Source organism: Mauremys mutica, chromosome 3, assembly GCF_020497125.1.
Source record: "Mauremys mutica isolate MM-2020 ecotype Southern chromosome 3, ASM2049712v1, whole genome shotgun sequence".
Lineage (NCBI taxonomy): Eukaryota > Metazoa > Chordata > Testudines > Geoemydidae > Mauremys > Mauremys mutica.
This window is the reverse complement of record NC_059074.1, coordinates 41,637,065-41,655,767: the sequence shown is the minus strand read 5'-3', so window position 1 is coordinate 41,655,767 and position 18,703 is coordinate 41,637,065. Positions and strand designations below refer to the sequence as shown.

The 18,703-nt window shown below is 45.1% G+C and overlaps 2 protein-coding genes across 2 annotated transcripts in view; both read right to left on the bottom strand.

Annotated features, from left to right (window-relative positions):
* Positions 1–15,778, bottom strand: part of LOC123365779 (protein CLN8-like) — a 42,689-nt gene extending 26,911 nt beyond the window's left edge. The window contains exon 1 of the mRNA XM_045008661.1: positions 15,435–15,778. The gene's annotated coding sequence lies outside the window, so the exon portion shown is untranslated. The remainder of the gene's footprint in view (positions 1–15,434) is intronic.
* Positions 6,662–13,248, bottom strand: LOC123365778 (protein CLN8-like). The gene is given in 3 exon segments (XM_045008660.1): positions 6,662–7,198; positions 11,415–12,067; positions 13,078–13,248. Coding segments are annotated over 2 exon segments (867 nt in total). The 5' UTR covers positions 11,958–12,067; positions 13,078–13,248; the 3' UTR covers positions 6,662–6,874.
* Positions 15,779–18,703: the final 2,925 nt, after the last annotated feature.

Here is an 18,703-nt window from a genome sequence, read left to right as displayed (position 1 = left end):
TAGAATACCAACTGAAATTTATTAATAATATTTTTGGATGTTTTTCTACATTTTCAAATATATTGATTTCATTTACAACACAGAATACAAAGTGTACAGTGCCCACTGTATATTATTTTTTTAGTACAAATATTTGCACTGTAAAAAAGATAAAATAAATAGTATTTTTCAATTCACCTCATACAAGTACTGTAGTGCAATCTCTTTATTGTGAAAGGGCTAATTTACAGATTTAGATTTTTTTTGTTACATAAATGCACTCAGAAACAAAACAATGTAAAACTTTTGAGCCTACAAGTCTACTCAGACCTACTTCTCGTTCACCCTATCGCTAAGATAAACACGTTTGTTTACATATACGTGTAAGCAGAGTCAGGATGAGCTCTACCCTGACAACTGGTGGTAAATTATGGGGAGTGCAGAAAGAAGTTTCAAGTATTCGTATTAGCATTTCAATTATTTGCATTGGCACTCCCACCCCACTTAGCATACTGCACAGCAGCCTGGGATGATTATTTTCACAGCTATGGGAGCCCCAATTTCATTGTTATTGGGGCAGGAGCAATAAAATGTTGTCACCCCGATTAAGTAAATGAGGAACTACAAAACTGTCTTATGATAGAGGGTTTCATTATCAGCTAAATAGCACTTGCTAGACAAGGGACATGGGTTCCAAAACCCAGTCAAGAGAGAGAGGCTGGGGACAGATAGCTGTACTTGGTGGTGCAGGCTCTGATCCGAAGAAGTGGGTATTCACCCACGAAAGCTCATGCTGCAAAACGTCTGTTAGTCTATAAGGTGCCACAGGATTCTTGTGTGAGCCAGAAGCACCAGTTCCACCTATGCCTCTCTCCACTGTGGAATGTCAGAGTTAATTTTTTGATTTCCTTAAGAATCTAGATACAGGTTGTTGAGCTGAACTCACTGGCACTGGGGCTCCCCTATTAAGAGCTGAAATCACTGAAGAGCTGGACTTGCTGAGCTGAGAGCACTGAGTACTGTGCTAATGAGTGGGGGAGCCTGAAGCAATACCGTGGAGCAGAGCAGCTGGCAGAGCAGAGTGGAGCAGTTTGTGCAGCCACTGGGTGAGTGGAGCCAAGCGGCTCGCGAGGACGGCTGGAGTGGATCACAGGACAGCTGGTGGACCAGAGCAGCTGGCAGAGCGGAGCAGCCCACAGAGCAAGCGGAGCTGAGATGTTTGTGGGGACGGCTGGTGGAAGCAGAACCCCACAAAGAGGCAGGGCAGTTGGCCCCGAAACCACGTAAGGTGCCCCTTTCTACCCAGGCTGGGGAGGGGGACCTCTGCAGAGAGACTCTTGAACACTGGAGCTGCACTGACCCGGGACAGAGACTTTTGAATTGTGGGACTTTTGGGACTGTGGGTGATTTGGAGGTTGCTGGACTTAAGGGCCCAGAGAGAAGGCCACGGCCCAATTTCCTGGGGTGGGTCTTTGCTCACAGTTTGACCTATGAACTCTCGTTGAGGTATTTTCCCAATCTAATGCTTGTTGTTTATCTCATGTAATTAAACCTTTTCTACTACACCAAGAGTCTGTGCTTGCGAGAGGGGAAGTATTGCCTCCTTGAGACGCCCAGGGGTGTGTGTAAGATTTTCCCAGGTCACTGGGTGGGGGCTTGAGCTGGTTTGCATTACGTTGTGGGGAAGGGCCCCTATGTATTGAACCCGGCCCTTGCTGCTATCATTTCAGCCTGGCAGAGGGGTTACGTACGGTAGATAATGCTGCCAGCTTCTTATTTACAACATCATCTGAAAGTGAGAACAAGCATTCACATGGCACTTTTTCAGCCAGTGTTGCAAGGTATTTACATGCTAGATGTGCTAAACATTTGTACGCCCCTTCATGCTTCGGCCATCATTCCACAGGACATGCTTCCATGCTGATGACGCTCGTTAAAAAATAATGCAATAATTAAATTTGTGACAACTTCTCGGGGGAGAATTGTATGTCTCTTGCTCGGTGTTTTACCCACGTCTTGCCACATATTTCATGTTATAGCAGTCTCGGATGATGACCTAGTACATGTTCGTTTTAAGAACACTTTCACTGCAGATTTGACAAAATGCAAAGAAGGTAGCAATGTGAGATTTCTAAAGATAGCTACAGCCAGGGACGGCTCTAGGAATCCCGCCGCCCCAAGCAGGGCGGCGCGCCGCGGGGCGTGCTCTGGCGGTCGCCGGTCCCGCGGCTCTGGGGGACCTCTTGCAGACGTGCCTGCGGAGGTTACGCTGGTCCCGCGGCTCCGGTGGAGCATCCGCTGGCATGCCTGCGGGAGGTCCACCCGAGCCGCGGGACCAGCGGACCCTCCGCAGTGGTGCCTGCGGGAGGTCCACCAAAGCCGCGGTACCAGCGGACCCTCCGCAGTCATGCCTGCGGGAGGTCCACTGGTCCCGCGGCTCCGGTGGACCTCCCGCAGGCATGACTGCGGAAGGTCCGCCGGACCCGCCTGCCGCCCTGCCGGCAAAATGCCGCCCCAAGCGCGTGCTTGGCGCGCTGGGGTCTGGAGCCGGCCCTGGCTACAGCACTTGACCCAAGGTTTAAGAATCTAGTGCCGTCCAATATCTGAGTGGGATCAGATGTGCAACATTCTGTCAGAAATATTAAAAGAGCAACACTTCGATGTAGAAACTACAGAACCCGAACCACCAAAAAAGAAAATGAACCTTCTGCTGGTGGCATCAGACTCAGATGATGAAAATGAACGTGTGTCAGTCTGCACTGCTTTGGATCGTTATCGAGCAGAATCCGTCATCAGCATGGAAGCATGTCCTCTGGAATCAGGGCCCATACCAGGTACAGAGACTAATCTGGGATGAGACTGAAAAGGAGATGGGGGAGGTACTAGGGGACGTCAAGGGAAAGGAATATCGGAAAAAAGGAATGTGCCCTGGGATGGCATACTGGGAAAATGATCTCCTCCAACATATTCAGGCTTTGGAGGGGATAGTGGACCAACAAAGGATTTTAACAGAGAAATCCATATTAGCAGTAGAGATAGCAGATCTAAAGACATGGGATGCTGCATGGAGAATCCTGTGAAGCAATTTGATGGGAGAGGGATGAACTGGTGGGAAGGATGGCAGACTTAGAGGACAAGTTGTATCAATGTAAGTGTGGTATTAATAGACAGTCTGCCCATTGATGGCAGTAAAGGAGGTACTCCCTCCATGCTACCCTGAGAATACACTGTACCCACAATTGAGAGTGGACATTTGTGACAGGGGAACGGGGGGGGGCACATTGAGGTTACTCAATTAGGACAAACTGCAAAGAACAGGGCAAACAATCCCCAAAGCTGGTGGTTATTTCAATACTTATATTCACCCAGCTAGCCACAAAATAGCTTGTACAATACCTTACTGGTTGTACAGTAGCCAAAACACCGTTCCCTTATAGCAACACGGTCTTGGGCTTCCGCACAGATACACAAGTCAAATATGATGAGGATTACTGAAAATCCTATTCATCATATATGAAAGTTCTACCAATCCCAAAGGATCGGACACATTACCTCCCAAGTTAACAAATATTTTAGATCTTACCCTGTCAAGGCTGAATCCCAACTGTCACTCTGAGTGCAGAGGTGGGGACCGCAAGAATTTAAAAAATCAATACTTGCCATTTCAGGCTTGTATTAAACTTCCAAGGTTACAGCTTTTCTCTGACCTTGGCTTGGTAAACGCTGCCACCACCCAAATGGGAAGGGGGGAAAAACCCTTTGAACCCAGAAAGGAGCACTTGGGAATTCCTCCCTGTGGGGTACCTTCAACAAGCCCTTTCACGCCCTCCCCCCCGGGAAAAGCTGAGAAAAAAAACAAAGGAAATTAGCTGTGGCAACCAGCTAATCAAACAACATGCATAAACCTCTTAGGACACCAACAATCCAATCCTGTTCTTAAAAAAGGTAAATTTTATTAAAAACAAAAAGAAAGAAAATACATCTGGAACTTAGACTTTTGCTAGATTTTAAAAGAGCAATTCCAAAAAATCAAGCACCAAAAATAGCTTTCTTGGGGGTTCAGCTTAAAGGTGACAAGCAAATAAAAGCATCTGGGGTTAGCATAGAGGAGTCCACAAGCCAATGGGAAAAAAAAAAGAAATAACCCTAATCGTTTTTTTTTAAGACATTCCCTAATTTTACTTACATATCTGAGGCTCCAGATAAGTAGGTTCAAGGTATGAATTGATAATCTATAATCATACCTGGCTTAAAGCTGGTTACAGCATTACTGCCTATGTCCCTGCAGCCCAGAGAACATCAGACAAAGGGAAAGTTTCTTTCCCAATTTTAAAAAGTTCTACCTTCCCATTGGCTCTTTTGGTCAGGTGCTCACTTTTTTTCCTTTACCTGGAGGACTTTTTAACCCTTTACAAGTAAAGCAAGTAAAGAACAGCTACCAAGAGGGATTTTACAGGTAAGTGGCTGGCTGGGTGTCCATCAAAGGGAGCTAGCCCACCTTTTATTTATCACATACCCAAATACATGCTTACAGCCAATCCTTATTAACTAAACTAAAATTTATTTAAAAAGACAAGAGAGAGAGTATTGATTAAAAGATCAGTATACATCCAGACGAGTACAATTCTGAGATTAGTTTCATACTAGAGATGGTGTGCTTTGTAGTTGCAAAGAGCTCTTTCAGAATTAGTTCATAAGTTATAGTCCAATGTTCATATCCCAGGTGATCCAGATGGGACTGGACATCTCAGTCTTACAACTCAAGCTTCCCCTGCATAAAGCATCAAGCAGATCTGAGATAAAAAGGATCAGGACCCAAAGGTTTTTTATTCAGTTCCAGGCCTTCTCTTCACAGTTCAGAATCCTTAGGTGAACAGTAGGCAATCTTCAAGACTTTGAAGTAGGTGGGTGGCCCTTCATTCTCTTGTGTGCAGCTGCCCAGGCGCACACCTTAGAGGGAACAATCCATGGACCACCTGAACAGAGCTCAGGGATCACTGACGGTCTGCGGACCACAGTTCAAGAACCTCTGGAATAGCAGATACAGAGACTTCAAGCTAAACTGGCTACCCAGGATATCACCAGATCGGAAGAGGCGTTAGCCCGGAGGCCAGGATATTGGGATTGCCTGCAGTGCCAGGCACACAATTTTGCTAGGAGACAGTAGTGTTATCAATGTCAGGACCCCTCCCCCGCTCCCCACAACTGACGGGAGGGACATAGGGGAATACTATAACCTAGGGGAGTCCTAGGAGGTGTCCCAGGGATGGATTAAAGGAAACAGGGGAGAAAGGAACTTGCTGAGGCAGGGTCGGAAGCTTTGCGTAAGATGGGACTTGTACTGGACTCAGCCAACTGTGTCTGTGGGAACAGGCACAGGATGGAAAAGGCTACACCATCCCTGAAGGTGCTCAGAATGGCTGAGACACTCACTGGGAAGTCATAAATGCACCAGAGCAGTGTTTCCCAAACTTGGGACGCCGCTTGTTTAGGGAAAGCCGCTGGTGGGCCGGGTCAGTTTGTTTACCTGCCGCATCCTCAGGTCCGCCGATCACGGCTCCTGCTGGCTGTGGTTTGCTGCTGCAGACCAATGGGGGCTGCCGGAAGTGGTGCGGGGTGAGTGATGTGCTGGCCGCCACTTCCAGCAGCCCCCATTGGCCTGGACCAGCGAACCGCGGCCAGTGGGAGCCGCGATCAGCCGGACCTGCAGACGCGGTAGGTAAAGAAACGGGCCCGGCCCACCAGCGGCTTTCCCTACACAAGTGGCATCCCAAGTTTGGGAAACACTGCAGTAGAGGTGTTCATATGCCGAGTTTTACTTTTCAAGACCAACATTCTGACACTTGCAGAACTATGTTGGTAGATGTTTCATAAGCAGCAGACAAAAGGAGAAAAATTCCATTTGGAAGGGATGCATTTATATCTGCTCTCAAGAGGGCAAATTATCAAGCAATGGAATGGCTCTGTGATGATCAAGTGTATCCAAAACTACCTTCCTATCGGGCACAAATGGGTTTTGGAGGATGGACTGATCGCACCAATTATGCATGAAATCCTATAGCTAGAGGATTGATTTAGGATTGCAATCAAAAAATCATGTGCAAAGACTTGATGCTCACTACCCTGTAAATGTCTGGCCAGCTGTTTGCCTTATACAGAGATGTGTGAGTGGGACACCAATGAAGACCAATGTGCAACGTGTCTAGCAGTGGAGCCCTAGATGAAGATGACACTGATGATTACTTTGATGAATAAATGTTTTCAGTCCTACATGTCCAGGCTAAACTCTCTAGGACTACCAAAGGTCAATGTCATTGTCATGCAAGCAATACATTCATGTGTTAAAGTATCATTTAAAAAAGTTAACATTTAAATACATATATATCTACATAATTGTTTTGCGTTTGTTGCCATTGTGTTCATGGAAGAGGGGTATTATTCAAAGCCCTAACTTGACCCATTTCTGAGGAAGCTGTATTATCAAAATTTCCACCAGCAGTAGGACCTGAGGGAGACAGAAGGGAGGGGAGGCAGTGAATCCCTCCTGCCATTTAAACTATGGTTCTGTAGATTTTTATAAATCAAATGACACCTCCCTTACCTTTCTGTGCCTTACTTGCCACTTCCCCCAGAAAGAGATTTTACTACATTATGTTCTTAGACTAAAATTACTGGCATAAATCCTGACTCAAAGACTGTGTGTGTTTTAACTATAAAGGGAAACAATTTTAAAACACTTTTGATAAATGAGTATAGTACACTGATAGCAATCTGCAAAGAGACTGATATATTCATAGACTTCTTGTAAGCAATTCTATTTTCATGCACTCACTAATAAACCTGCACCATGTTCTTCAGGCCATGTTTTACTGTTATTCTCATAGCTGTTGCAGAATTATATCTTCTTCTTTTGGAATGTTTCACAATTTAATTTTTCAGAGGATCCATTTTTCACTGCTGTATTTGGAAATTTCCTGTCAACTGGACCAAAGAGATGCTGAGTCGTTTTGAATAACCAGTATGGATTAAGTATTAATGTAAGTGTACTTAACCCCATGAAAAAAACAATAAAATATGGAAGTCCCAGATTTTCCATCACGTCATTCCAATGGGAAATACACACCCACCTTATTTATTACATGTGGACCATGCGGCAGTGAAGCATATGAATATTTACCCATTGGTTTGCCTTCCAAAAAAGGGTATTACCATAGCCAATCTGGAAGAGACAACAACAAAGAAAGAGAAATGAGATTGCAGCTTCAAGATAAGGCAGTCAGTGCTTTCTATAAATAAGATACATATTTAGCTTTCCTATTGTTTAGTGCAAAGTTCCATGCAAACATTCTCTCAATCATTTTTCTCTTGAGTGCTAAGAGATTGCACATTTATATAGCACAGTGGGTCTCAAACTTTTGTACTCATGGCCCCTTTCACACAGCGAACCTGAGTGTGACTCCTTTTATAAATTAAAAACACTTTTTTATATTTAACATTACAAATGCTGTAGGCCAAGTGGGGTTTGGGGGTGGAGTCTGACAGCTCAGGACCCTCCACACGATAACCTTGTGACCCCCTTAGGGGTCACGACCCCCAGTTTGAGAACCCCTGATACAGCACCTTTTCTCCAGCAGAATTCTAAACCACTGTAGGAACGTTACACTTCTCAAGCACTAAGGGGGTTGGAAAACCGCCCCCGGATTTAGAGCGGCTGAAGTGGTTTCCACCCCCCCACACTCGATCAGGAGACACACAGATAAAGCGCTGACCAGGTGTTTACCACTGGAACACGCAGTGCATAGAGCACCAATCAGGGGAGGGGGCGAAGTAGTTGGATTGAGGTTGCACATGCGCATAATAGAATGATTTATGTAACCACTATAATAAAAGGACGTGGAAAACCCCCGCTTGGGGCGCTCCACGGGAACAGACTGACTGACTTGGCTTCATTTATTGCTACATCTGGTGACCCCGACGTGATTCCCCCTGCTCACCGGCTGGAATAGCCTTCGATGCATCGACCCTCGCTGAATATCCCCGTTTCGTGAGTATGGGGGGGAAACTGTCAGCTCGGCAGAAAGTTCATGCGAAAGAGCTGCAGGATATCATACAACAGGCTGGCAGGCCAGTCTCCCTGGGTCAGTTAGAAAAGCTACTAATTGAAATCGATCGCCAATGTCCTTGGTACCCGGATCACGGGTCACTGTCGGTAGATGATTGGATAAAGATAGGGGCGACGCTGCACGCGGAGCCTCGAGCCGCGGTGCAGTGGCTCCTGCTTTGTCAGCGATGTACGGAGGCTCTGGAGATAATCAGGGTTGGAGCGTTATCCAGGGCTATCCTTCTCGCCCCCGCGCCTTGGGTCCCCCCTCCTTACCCTCGGATCTTGCCCCCTAAGCCGCCTGAGGTGGTACCCGAATGCTATGATGCATGTCCGGGTGCGGATGGCTCTTCACGGCCGAATTTTCGGCTGTCCCCTTTTCAGGCAATGATACAGAAGGAAAAGGAGGAGGGAGGATTGAACACTGAAGAGATAAGAGAGCTGTTGGCTGCGTTCCCAGTGACACATCGCCCTGGCAACGCAGAGGGGGAGGTTGAAGTGGAGATCACAGCCCCCCCCCCCCCATTCCGTTCTCCGAGAGGCGAGACGGGCGGTTACTGAGTCGGGATTGAAATCCACCATCACCCGAGGTATTTTAGAAGGGATTGCAAATGGGTATAGCATGCTCCCCCAAGATTGGAAGGATCTTTGTAGGATGCTTTTAAGCCCCGTGCAGTATGTTATTTGGGATAGTGAATTTCAACAGGAAGCATTACAACAGGGGCGGGCATCGGGGGGGGGCCTATACTCCCGAGCAGCTGTATGGAGCAGGACAGTTTGCCAGTATACGAGAGCAGTCTGCGAATATCCCTCTTGTGACGCTCCAAGTTGTGGGGCGTTGTGTTTTAAGAGCCCTGTTTAAAGTACCGGTGACGGGGAAACCCTCCCGGTCCTTTACCGTCACCCGCCAGGGCCCTCAAGAGTCGTATGTGGAGTTTATTAATAGACTACAGGAGGCTATTCAGAGGCAGGTAGATAATCCTGAAGCCCGGTGGGAATTAATGAGGAAACTCGCTTATCGGTATCCCCCTTGAGGGACTGGTAGATACTGGAGCTGACGTTACAGTCATCTCCGCTTCGCAGTGGCCGTCCACCTGGGACAAATCCAAAGTGCCAGCCATTTGGGGAGTGGACGGATTGCAGGCTGCTCAACAAAGCACCCGATGGATTGCTATAACTCCGCGAGAAGGGGGAAAGGAAATTCTCCTTAAGCCCTATTTTATGAATATTGCTGTATCCCTATGGGGAAGAGACTTGATAAGCAAATTTGGATCACATCTTACCATTTATGACTGAGGCCAGTGCTGTTAGTGCCTGGCCAAGTTTTGCCGCTTTTGCTTGGGTGTAGTTAGGCCCCCCTTTCTCTTGGCTGTTCGCCAAGTTTTAGCAGCTAGTGGTGTTTTTGACTGAGGCCAGTGTTTTATCTTCAGCCTTTTTCAGCTAATTCATTTTGTTCACATTTTTCCATTCATGACTGAGTTTACTGCCCTTCCCCTTGTATGGCTAACCAGTACCCCTGTGTGGGTGGAATAGTGGCCACTGCCCCAGGAAAAGCCTTTTGCATTGTATCACTCAAGTGAGGAACAATACCAGGCGGGCCATGTGGAAAAATCCACCAGCCCCTGGAATTCGCCAGTTTTTGTTATTAAGAAAAAAATCTGGTAGATGGCAAATGCTCCATGATTTTAAAGCGATTAACGCCTGCATTCAATCCATGGGACCCCTGCAGTGTAAAACCCCAAATCCCAATTTTATCCCATATGATTATCAGTTTATGATAATAGATTTTAAAGATTGTTTTTTTTATAATCCCTCCTTGTCTTAAAGATAGGGAGCTTACTTTCCCCGGGGAGGTGGTGGTGGTTCTTACCCAATTTTTCGGACCCCTGCCCCCGGGCACTATGGGGCTAATCCTCCCTCGTTCCCATGCCGGATAATATGGCATTTAGATAGTCCCCAGGGTAATAAATAGTGCTTATATAGGAAGTATTTATGTTCAGATTTGGGCTCATATGCCAAAACAGCTGCACCAAGGGGACTCCTGGGCCCAGATGGTGACCATTCCCCTTTTGGCTAACACATTTTGTTAGTGCCTGGCCGAGTCCTGCCGTTTTTATAGCAGCTTTTTTTGACTGTCCGCCAAGCCCCCCGCTTTCTTGGCCGTCCGCCAAGCCCCCCCTTTCTCTTGGCTGTTTCCCAAGTTTTTGTTGCAAGTGGTGTCCTTGATTGTAGTCAGTGTTTTTTTTTAGCCTTTTTCAGTTAATTTAAGTTAACTCATTCTGTTTTTTTTGGAATTCCATTAATACTTATGTATTTTTTCATTAAAATGTTAAATTTGTAGTAAAATATTTTATGATCCCTTTAATTCAGGCCCAATATATTGTTTAAACCTGTAATTATTGTGCCAGTTTTTATTATTCCAATTTGGGTGTTAACCCCTGCGGCCTTCAATCCAATCAAATTTGGTAAATGGATGTCATGCTTTATCCCCCTTTTTTTTCCCTGGAAATAATTATATGTTATTATTAATACCTACTCTCATTATATTTGGGCCACCCCCCAATGGGGCAAACAGGCCAAATATGTAATTAATTATGTTTTTGCTGCGGTGGCTGTTATGGGCCGCCCCCGACAGATAAATATTGATAATGGCCCCGCCTACGTTTCCCACAAGCTTGCGGATTTTTGCACGCAGTGGCAAATTAACCACGTCTTTGGTATTCTGTATAATTCCACTGGTCAAGCCATTGTGGAACAGACCAATAGTACACTTAAAGAGTACCTGATAAAGCAAAACAAAACAGCGGGGGATGGTAGATCTCTTCAAAGCTGTTCTCTCTGTCACCATCCACAGAATATACATAAACATTCATATGAGGGAGCACACATGCACATGCCTTTAGTCTACAGCAGAAATTGAATAGTCTATATTACGTTTGTTGGAGCTGATAAGGTATTCCCATAATTTTATTTTCAGTCTTTAAAAAATATTTTAAAAATAGAGTTTACTAACATAATCTTTAGTCCTGTGCACTAGATCCCAACTAGTGAGTCTGTAAAGTAATTTTTAAAAATCTTTCCATTTTGTTTCTTTTCTACAAAATGGGTAAAAAAAAAATTGTGGACAGTATTTAAGTATTTTTAGGATGTTATAATTAAGGATTCCATGGCCATTTCACTTCAAGTTTGGAAGGAAAAATTCTTCCTTGATGCCAGAACTAATCTCCCAATTTGAAGGCCAATATTTCTTTGCAGAATTTTTTTTGAGGGGGAGGCAACATGATGTTTATAATGGAAACTTCTATCACCAAGAATTAATACAGCAAGTTCTTACCTTTGAAAGCACATAGGAGAGGCAGCCAAAAGGAGTGCACATCTCAAGTAGCAGTCCCATCAGGGGGAGATAGTGCCCAGATTTTATGTTAATTACCAGACCAAGAAGCCCAACAAAGGCAAATAAATGATGAACTACCACGAGCACATCAAATGTTCTGAAAACAATATTAGACACATGAATAACTACACTGTCATACAAGAAGAAGCCAGAGGCTAATAAGCAGTGAAACCAGCTCCACTTTTGCTGTGAATATACTTTGTCAGCTTGAAAAACTGGATCAATGAGCAAGGCCCACAACCCAGCTATACAACTCTGAATTCCAAACAGGCCAGATGTGATAGACGTGTTCCATGAGACCTTCTCTTTTCCTGACAAGGTGCGATAACTAGCACTGATGCATGAGGACAGCCAGTGAGCTAGAAGAAATACTCCCACATAGATTAAAAAAACAGCTGCTAGTAGCTTCAAACGAACTTCCCACAGAACATAGTCCCAGTCAAATATGTCTCCAGATGTTGCACCATGATTTGCAAGATACATTTCTTCTTCTCTACTTCAAAATATTTGGAGGGATTCTGAAGCTTCTCACCCTCACAATGGTCTCTTATAAAGATACAGAGCCTCGGCTGTTACACAGAGCAGAAACTCATCTGCAATAAAAAAGACAGAAGAGACTTGTATCAAATGGCTGTCTTTGTGTGTATATATGGTCTCCCCATTCATGAAAGCTCTCTAGTTTCACTACTGTTTAGAGTTTATTACTGTTTCTACTGATATTTCCCAACAGTTCACAACTGACATAAAAAAACCTGTTCAAGGATGATGATTAGCCTTACAGGTCACAAACAGGTATATAAAAAAGAAGATAGACAGAGAGACTCCCTGTTTCCTTGCTTGCAGAACTATTAATGCCTATGGATGTTACAGTCACAAAAAAACATTCACCTTTTGTTCCCTAGTTATATAAAAATACAATACATTTTCTTGGTCATTTTCTTTATTGTTTTTTCCTCCCTTTAATTGAATTGTCTAGTTAGAATTGGTAAGGCAACCCCCATCTTTTCATAGACTATGTCTATATATCTTCCTACTGTATTTTCCGCTCCATGCATCTGGTGAAGTGGGTTTTAGCCCACGAAAGCTTATGCCCAAATAAATTTGTTAGTTTCTAAGGTGCCACAAGGACTCCTCGTTGTTTTTGCTGATACAGACTAACACAGCTACCACTCTGAAACCTCCCTTTCTGTTACTTGTACATCAATTCTTTTTTTATCTTCGTCTTCCCTTCCCTTTACAAATCATCATTCCTCAAGAAGTTCTTCCAGCTATTGTCAACACATTTTAAAAATAATCCTTCACCAACTTATACTGTCAGTTCCATTTCCCCCCACAACACCTTCCTCACAAAACACTTAAAATTGTTTTATGACCAATGCTTTTTTACTTCTAACAAAGTTAATATTCCAGGTGTGAACAGAAACAACTACTATGACATAAATGAAGGGCCACTGCTAAAAAGAGAAAAAAAAATTGAGGCTTACAATAGGATTACTATAATTCAGGTTCCCAAAAAGAGGACACTGTGGGGGTGAGGGACAGGGAAGTGGGGAAGGGAGGGAAGCTGGGGGATGTAGGGAGAGCTGGGGCAGTGCAGTGTCACCTTTCACGGTGCAGTGTCACTCCCTTTCACGGTGACACAGCAACTGGCACAAACCCAGGACGCAGCAACAACCATCAATCAGCGCCTCCCTGTGGGACCCTCTCCCCAGGGCTAAGAGCTGGAGCATGGATGGATGGGATCCAGCTGCTATGGCTTTCAGGGGAATGGACCAATCAGTTACAGATGCAGGGGAGTGGACCAATCAGGAAGCAGACCATCGGGGCTCTTTCTGAGCTACATCTTGTCTGCAAAAACCAGGACATTTGCTGTTATTTGTAAACCCTGTTGGGACAGAGAAAATATACTCTGTCAGGGGGAAACCCAGACATATGGTAACCCTAGCTTATGCTTCTTTAGCAGCATTTTTAAAGCATCACTGAACCTTCATTTTTTCCATCTGTAAGCCCTCTCGATACATCTACACTATATTTTAAAACCCACAGCAGCGAGTCTCTGAGCCCTGTTCTATAGACTCAGGATTGTGTAATGGTGCTTCAGGCTCATACTACGGCACTAAAATCAGCTGTGCAGATGTTTGGGCTTGAGCTGGAGCCTGGGTTCCGAAATCCAGGTAGGTGGTGATTTTGGGAGCCTGAGACACAATGTCTACAGCGCTTTTTAGCACCTTAGCATGAGCTTTGGGTTCTCAGACTCACTGGCACTAGTTTTAAAATGCAGCATAATCATACCCTAAGAGTCTTTAGGAGTCAAACATACACACCCAGTTTACAGGGTACAGATTAAAGCTGCAACAAACCAGCCACTATGGGCCTCCTTCTCAGTTACACTAAGGCCACTTTACACTGCCTGGAAGTATGAAAGAGCCTTGAACTGTTAGAGCAGAATAATGTGGCCTAAACGTAAATGAAAATTGAGCCCTATCTCTAAGGTTCATGTGTACACACACTTAATTTTGTCTAGAAAAAAAGAAAATCAGTAAACATTATTCTCTATATGTTTACATTAACAGACCTTTGATACACACAAATATGTACTTTGTTATAATCAGAACTTTTAAAAATCTTTTTCTGTATTAAGTCATATTATGAAAAAATAAATACAACTTTTCAAAGCTTAAAGAAAAGACAGCCCTGCTTCTTACAATTCTCTGTTCTGTGAGGTGTTTTAATTACGTATGCAGCATCACAGGTGTGCGTGTTTGCAAGCCTTGTAGGACAATGAAAATTAGAAGTGAGAACACAGGACAAATGGACAAAGCATACATTCACAAGGGGCCTTGTAAATAATATGTAGCTAGTAGATAAAGAAATGGAAGATGTGTGATAAGATTTTCTGCAGCTTTTCTTACTAGCACAATTCGTAACACATGGATAGCTCATGATGATCTATACAGGGCCTGGTTCACCAAATTAGCAAGCCAGTCATAATGCCTGTGATATGTAGAATGTAATGTGTAGGTGTTAGTCTCTTTTAGAATTTGTGTATAATCTCATTTAAAACTATGTACTTTGGAGTTGTGCACCCTAATCTACTCCACTGCACCTGACCTGATCACCTCAGGTGCTGCTTTCTGAAATGCCAATAAAGAAACCTCAGTGACAAGCCTGGATTTGAACTGAGTTTTTGGATTCCAGAGAACAGAATAAAAGTGTTCTCGCAGAACTGAAGTGTTCTGGATAAGTCAAGTGGAAAAGGTCTTGGAGGGAATCCCAACAATGTTGTTTTGCTTGCAGTTTGGAATATCAGACACCAAAGGGCATAATTCTACAAAACCTTATTCTAGTAAACGGGACTACTTGCATGAGAAAGAGCTTGCAGGATCATCTTTTGAATAGAATTGCACGGTCAACTTATGAACAGAACTGCACCACACTCTAAAAGGGCTTTTATTCCTGAAGCTAACTAAGCAGATAGGACACAGAGAAACAACCTCCATATTTTTCACCCACATGACAGTTAATATTATTAACTATACAGTCCAGAATTTCCAAGCTTGGGGGCATAAAGTTAATTAAAACTTCCTTCACATGAGGTGGTTAAAAGCAGCTGAATGTTTTCTTTCATTTTTGTTTGAAAATATCCATGAGACCAGATTGCTGAGACTGCTGGACACAGCACATCCTGTCAATATGGGCAGGGGAAGAACTGCCCAGAGAGTATCTCATTTCACACAATTTGACTAGGAGCCAGGGCTGGTGCAACCACTAGCCCAGGGGTCGGCAACCTGCAGCTCCCGGCTCGCCAGGGTAAGCACCCTGGCGGCCGGCCCAGTTTGTTTATCTGCCGCGTCGGTACCAATAGGCAGGTTCTCCTAGGCTCACCCTTTCCATTCGGTAAAATAAGGGCTGTATTTAATAAAACTCTTCTCCACCCAGCACCATTTGCTTGCTGCTTACCGGCTGCTCTGCTTCACTTGCTCTGCCCTTTCTCCCCGCAGCCTCCGTGCTTTCCTGTCATGTGCTCAACAGCAGCGATCAGCCGACTGCAAAACAGAGAAGTCCGGGCTGCTTCTTCCACCTTTGTAGAAGCAGAAGCAGCTGCCAAGAACCTTGAATCCCAGCTCCTCAGCACAGCCGGGACAGACGCCTGTACACACGGGATAATGTCGCTTCCTCCTGCCCCACCCTTTGTTTCCACCTGACGTAAACCGTCCCGCCCTCCCCTGACGGGGGAGTGGAGCGTCCCAAATACCCCGCACTGGCAAGCCGGACTCGGGTTGTTCACAGCTCTCCTTGGAGCTTAATTCTGCAGGGCAATAGGGGGGCAGGTCACACTCTGCCCTGGTGCAGCAGCCAAGTTTTGCGTTGCACTGATGGAAAGGGCGATCGCCCCCCGTACAGAGTCCTGACAAAACACTGAGGGGGGGGGGGAGACAGGGGCGGCTCTACAAATTTGGCCGCCCCAAGCACTCATGCCCGGGAGGCGCCCTTGAGCCGCGGGAGCAGCGGACCTCCCGCGGGCATGACTGCGGAGGGTCCGCTGGTCGGGCAGTTCGCTGGTCCGGTGTAACGACAGAAACCGGCGGCTCCGGTTGAGCTGCCGTAGTCATGCCTGCGGGAGGTCCAGCCCACATTTCGAAACCCTCCCGTTTTGCAACCAGTTGCAGTTTCTGCTGCACAACGTAACCGTCTGGGCTCCTGCTCAGGACTTGCTGCCGCCTGATCCATGGGGTTGCAAATCAGGAGGGACAGGGTTTGTGGTCAAAAACACTCACATTCTGCTTCCTCCTGGCTAATGTGCCAAATTGCCCTATTGCAGGGTTCTGGGGGTTGCTGCATTTTAATTTAATTTTAAATGAAGCGTTTTAAGCATGTTAAAAAACTTATATACTTTATATACAACAATAGTTTAGTTATATATTATAGCCATAAAAAGAGACCTTCTACAAATATTAAAATGTATTACTGGCATGCGAAACCTTAAATCAGAGAGACAAAATGAAGACTTGGCACAGCTCTTCTGAAAGGTTGCTGAACCCTGATCTTTTGGATGCTTGAGGCATGCTCTTTCACTTTTTTATGTGTGAATACGTGAATAGGGAGGTAAGGTTTGTGGGTACAGAGCACTCCCCTGACCCCAAGGTGGTAACCAGAGTGGCCCCATTCATTTTCTCCACTGGCTTCCTCCTTGATTATTTTCAATGACTTGGCTGCCTATGTCCCTGTCACTGGTCCAGGGATGGTTGCAAATCTGGAGGGAAGGTGTTTGTGGTCGAAAACGCTCACGATTTGCTTCCTCCTGGCTAATGTGCAAAATTGACCTATTGGATGATTGAGGTGCGCGCTTCCACTCATTTGTGTGTGAATACGTGAAAAGGGGAGGTAAGGTTTGTGGGTACAGAGCACTCCCCTGACCCCAAGGTGATAACCAGAGTGGCCCCATTCATTTTTTCCACTGGCTTCCTCCTTGATTATTTCCAGTGACTTGGCTGCCTATGCACCTGTCACTGGTCCAGGGATGGTTATGCATGTGTCACTGGTCCAGGGATGGTTGTGCACCTGTCACTGGTCCAGGGATTGTTGCAAATCTGGAGGGATGGGGTTTGTGGTCGAAAACGCTCACGATCTGCTTCCTCCTGGCTAATGTGCCAAATTGACCTATTACAGGGGTCTGGGGGGTTCTGCGTTTTCATTTAATTTTAAATGAAGCTTCTTAAGCATTTTAAAAACCTTATTTTCTTTATATACAACAATAGTTTAGTTATATATTATAGCCATAAAAAGAGACCTTCTAAAAATATTAAAATGTATTACTGGCGTGCGAAACCTTAAATCAGAGAGACAAAATGAAGACTTGGCACAGCTCTTCTGAAAGGTTGCCGAACCCTGATCTTTTGGATGCTTGAGGCATGCTCTTTCACTTTTTTGGGTGTGAATATATGAAAAGGGAGGTAAGGTTTGGGGCTACAGAGCAGTCCCCTAACCCCAAGGTAATAACCAGAGTGGCCCCATTCATTTTTTTCAATGGCTTCCTCCTTGATTATTTCCAATGACTTGGCTGCCTACGCACCTGTCACTGGTCCGGGGTTGGCTGTGCCCCTGTCACTGGTCCAGGGATGGTTGCAAATCTGGAGGGATGGGGTTTGTGGTCGAAAACGCTCACGATTTGCTTCCTCCTGGCTAATGTGCCAAATTGACCTATTGGATGAGTGAGGCGTGCACTTTCACTTTTTTGTGTGTGAATACGTGAAAAGGGGAGGTAAGGTTTGGGGGTACAGAGCACTCCCCTGACCCCAAGGTGGTAACCAGAGTGGCCCCATTCATTTTCTCCACTGGCTTCCTCCTTGATTATTTCCAATGACTTGGCTGCCTATGCCCCTGTCACTGGTCCAGGGATGGTTGCAAATCTGGAGGGATGGGGTTTGTGGTCGAAAACGCTCACAATTTGCTTCCTCCCGGCTAATGTGCCAAATTGACCTATTGTATGAGTGAGGCACACTCTTTCACTCGTTTGTGTGTGTGTGTGACATTATTGATATAAACTGGGACCATGTAGAACATGGTTTGCAACCAAGGTCCTGTAGTGGCACCAAATCTTAGGTAAAGGTGGTCATATACGGTGGCTAAGACCAGGTTATGGGTTGGTGGTTATGATTATGCTGTCTGTATCATTTTGTAGTTGAAGTTATAAGTATTGGCTCTGTACTGTCTGTATTTTGTATTTGTGCTCTGCTTCTGGGTGACACCGCAGACAAGTTGGTGTTAGCTCTGATAAGTTTGCTTGATGGCCTATTAAGGACCATCAGCTACACAATTGACCCATGGAGAGAAGGCAGATACGCCTTGTAACTGAGCAAAGTATGCAGGGACTTGCCCATGTGACTCTAGACTGCATTTTGCTATAATGTTCCACAGTAAGGACAAAGAGGTTCTTACACCTGGAAAAGCCTATATAAGGCTAATGCCTCATCTCCATCTTGTCTTCAGTCCTGCTTCTTACCTCTGGAGAGATTTTGCTAGGAAATGAAGCTCTACACAAGGGACTAGTGACCCATCCCAGCAGGGGTTGTTCTCCAGAGACTTGATTTGAACCTGCAGTTTACTCCATCACTGTTACAAGCCTGAAGTAAGAACTTTGTCATTACTCTATGTAATTGATTCCATTTAACCAATTCTAGCTCTCATCTCTACCTTTTTCCCTTTATGAATAAACCTTTAGATTTTAT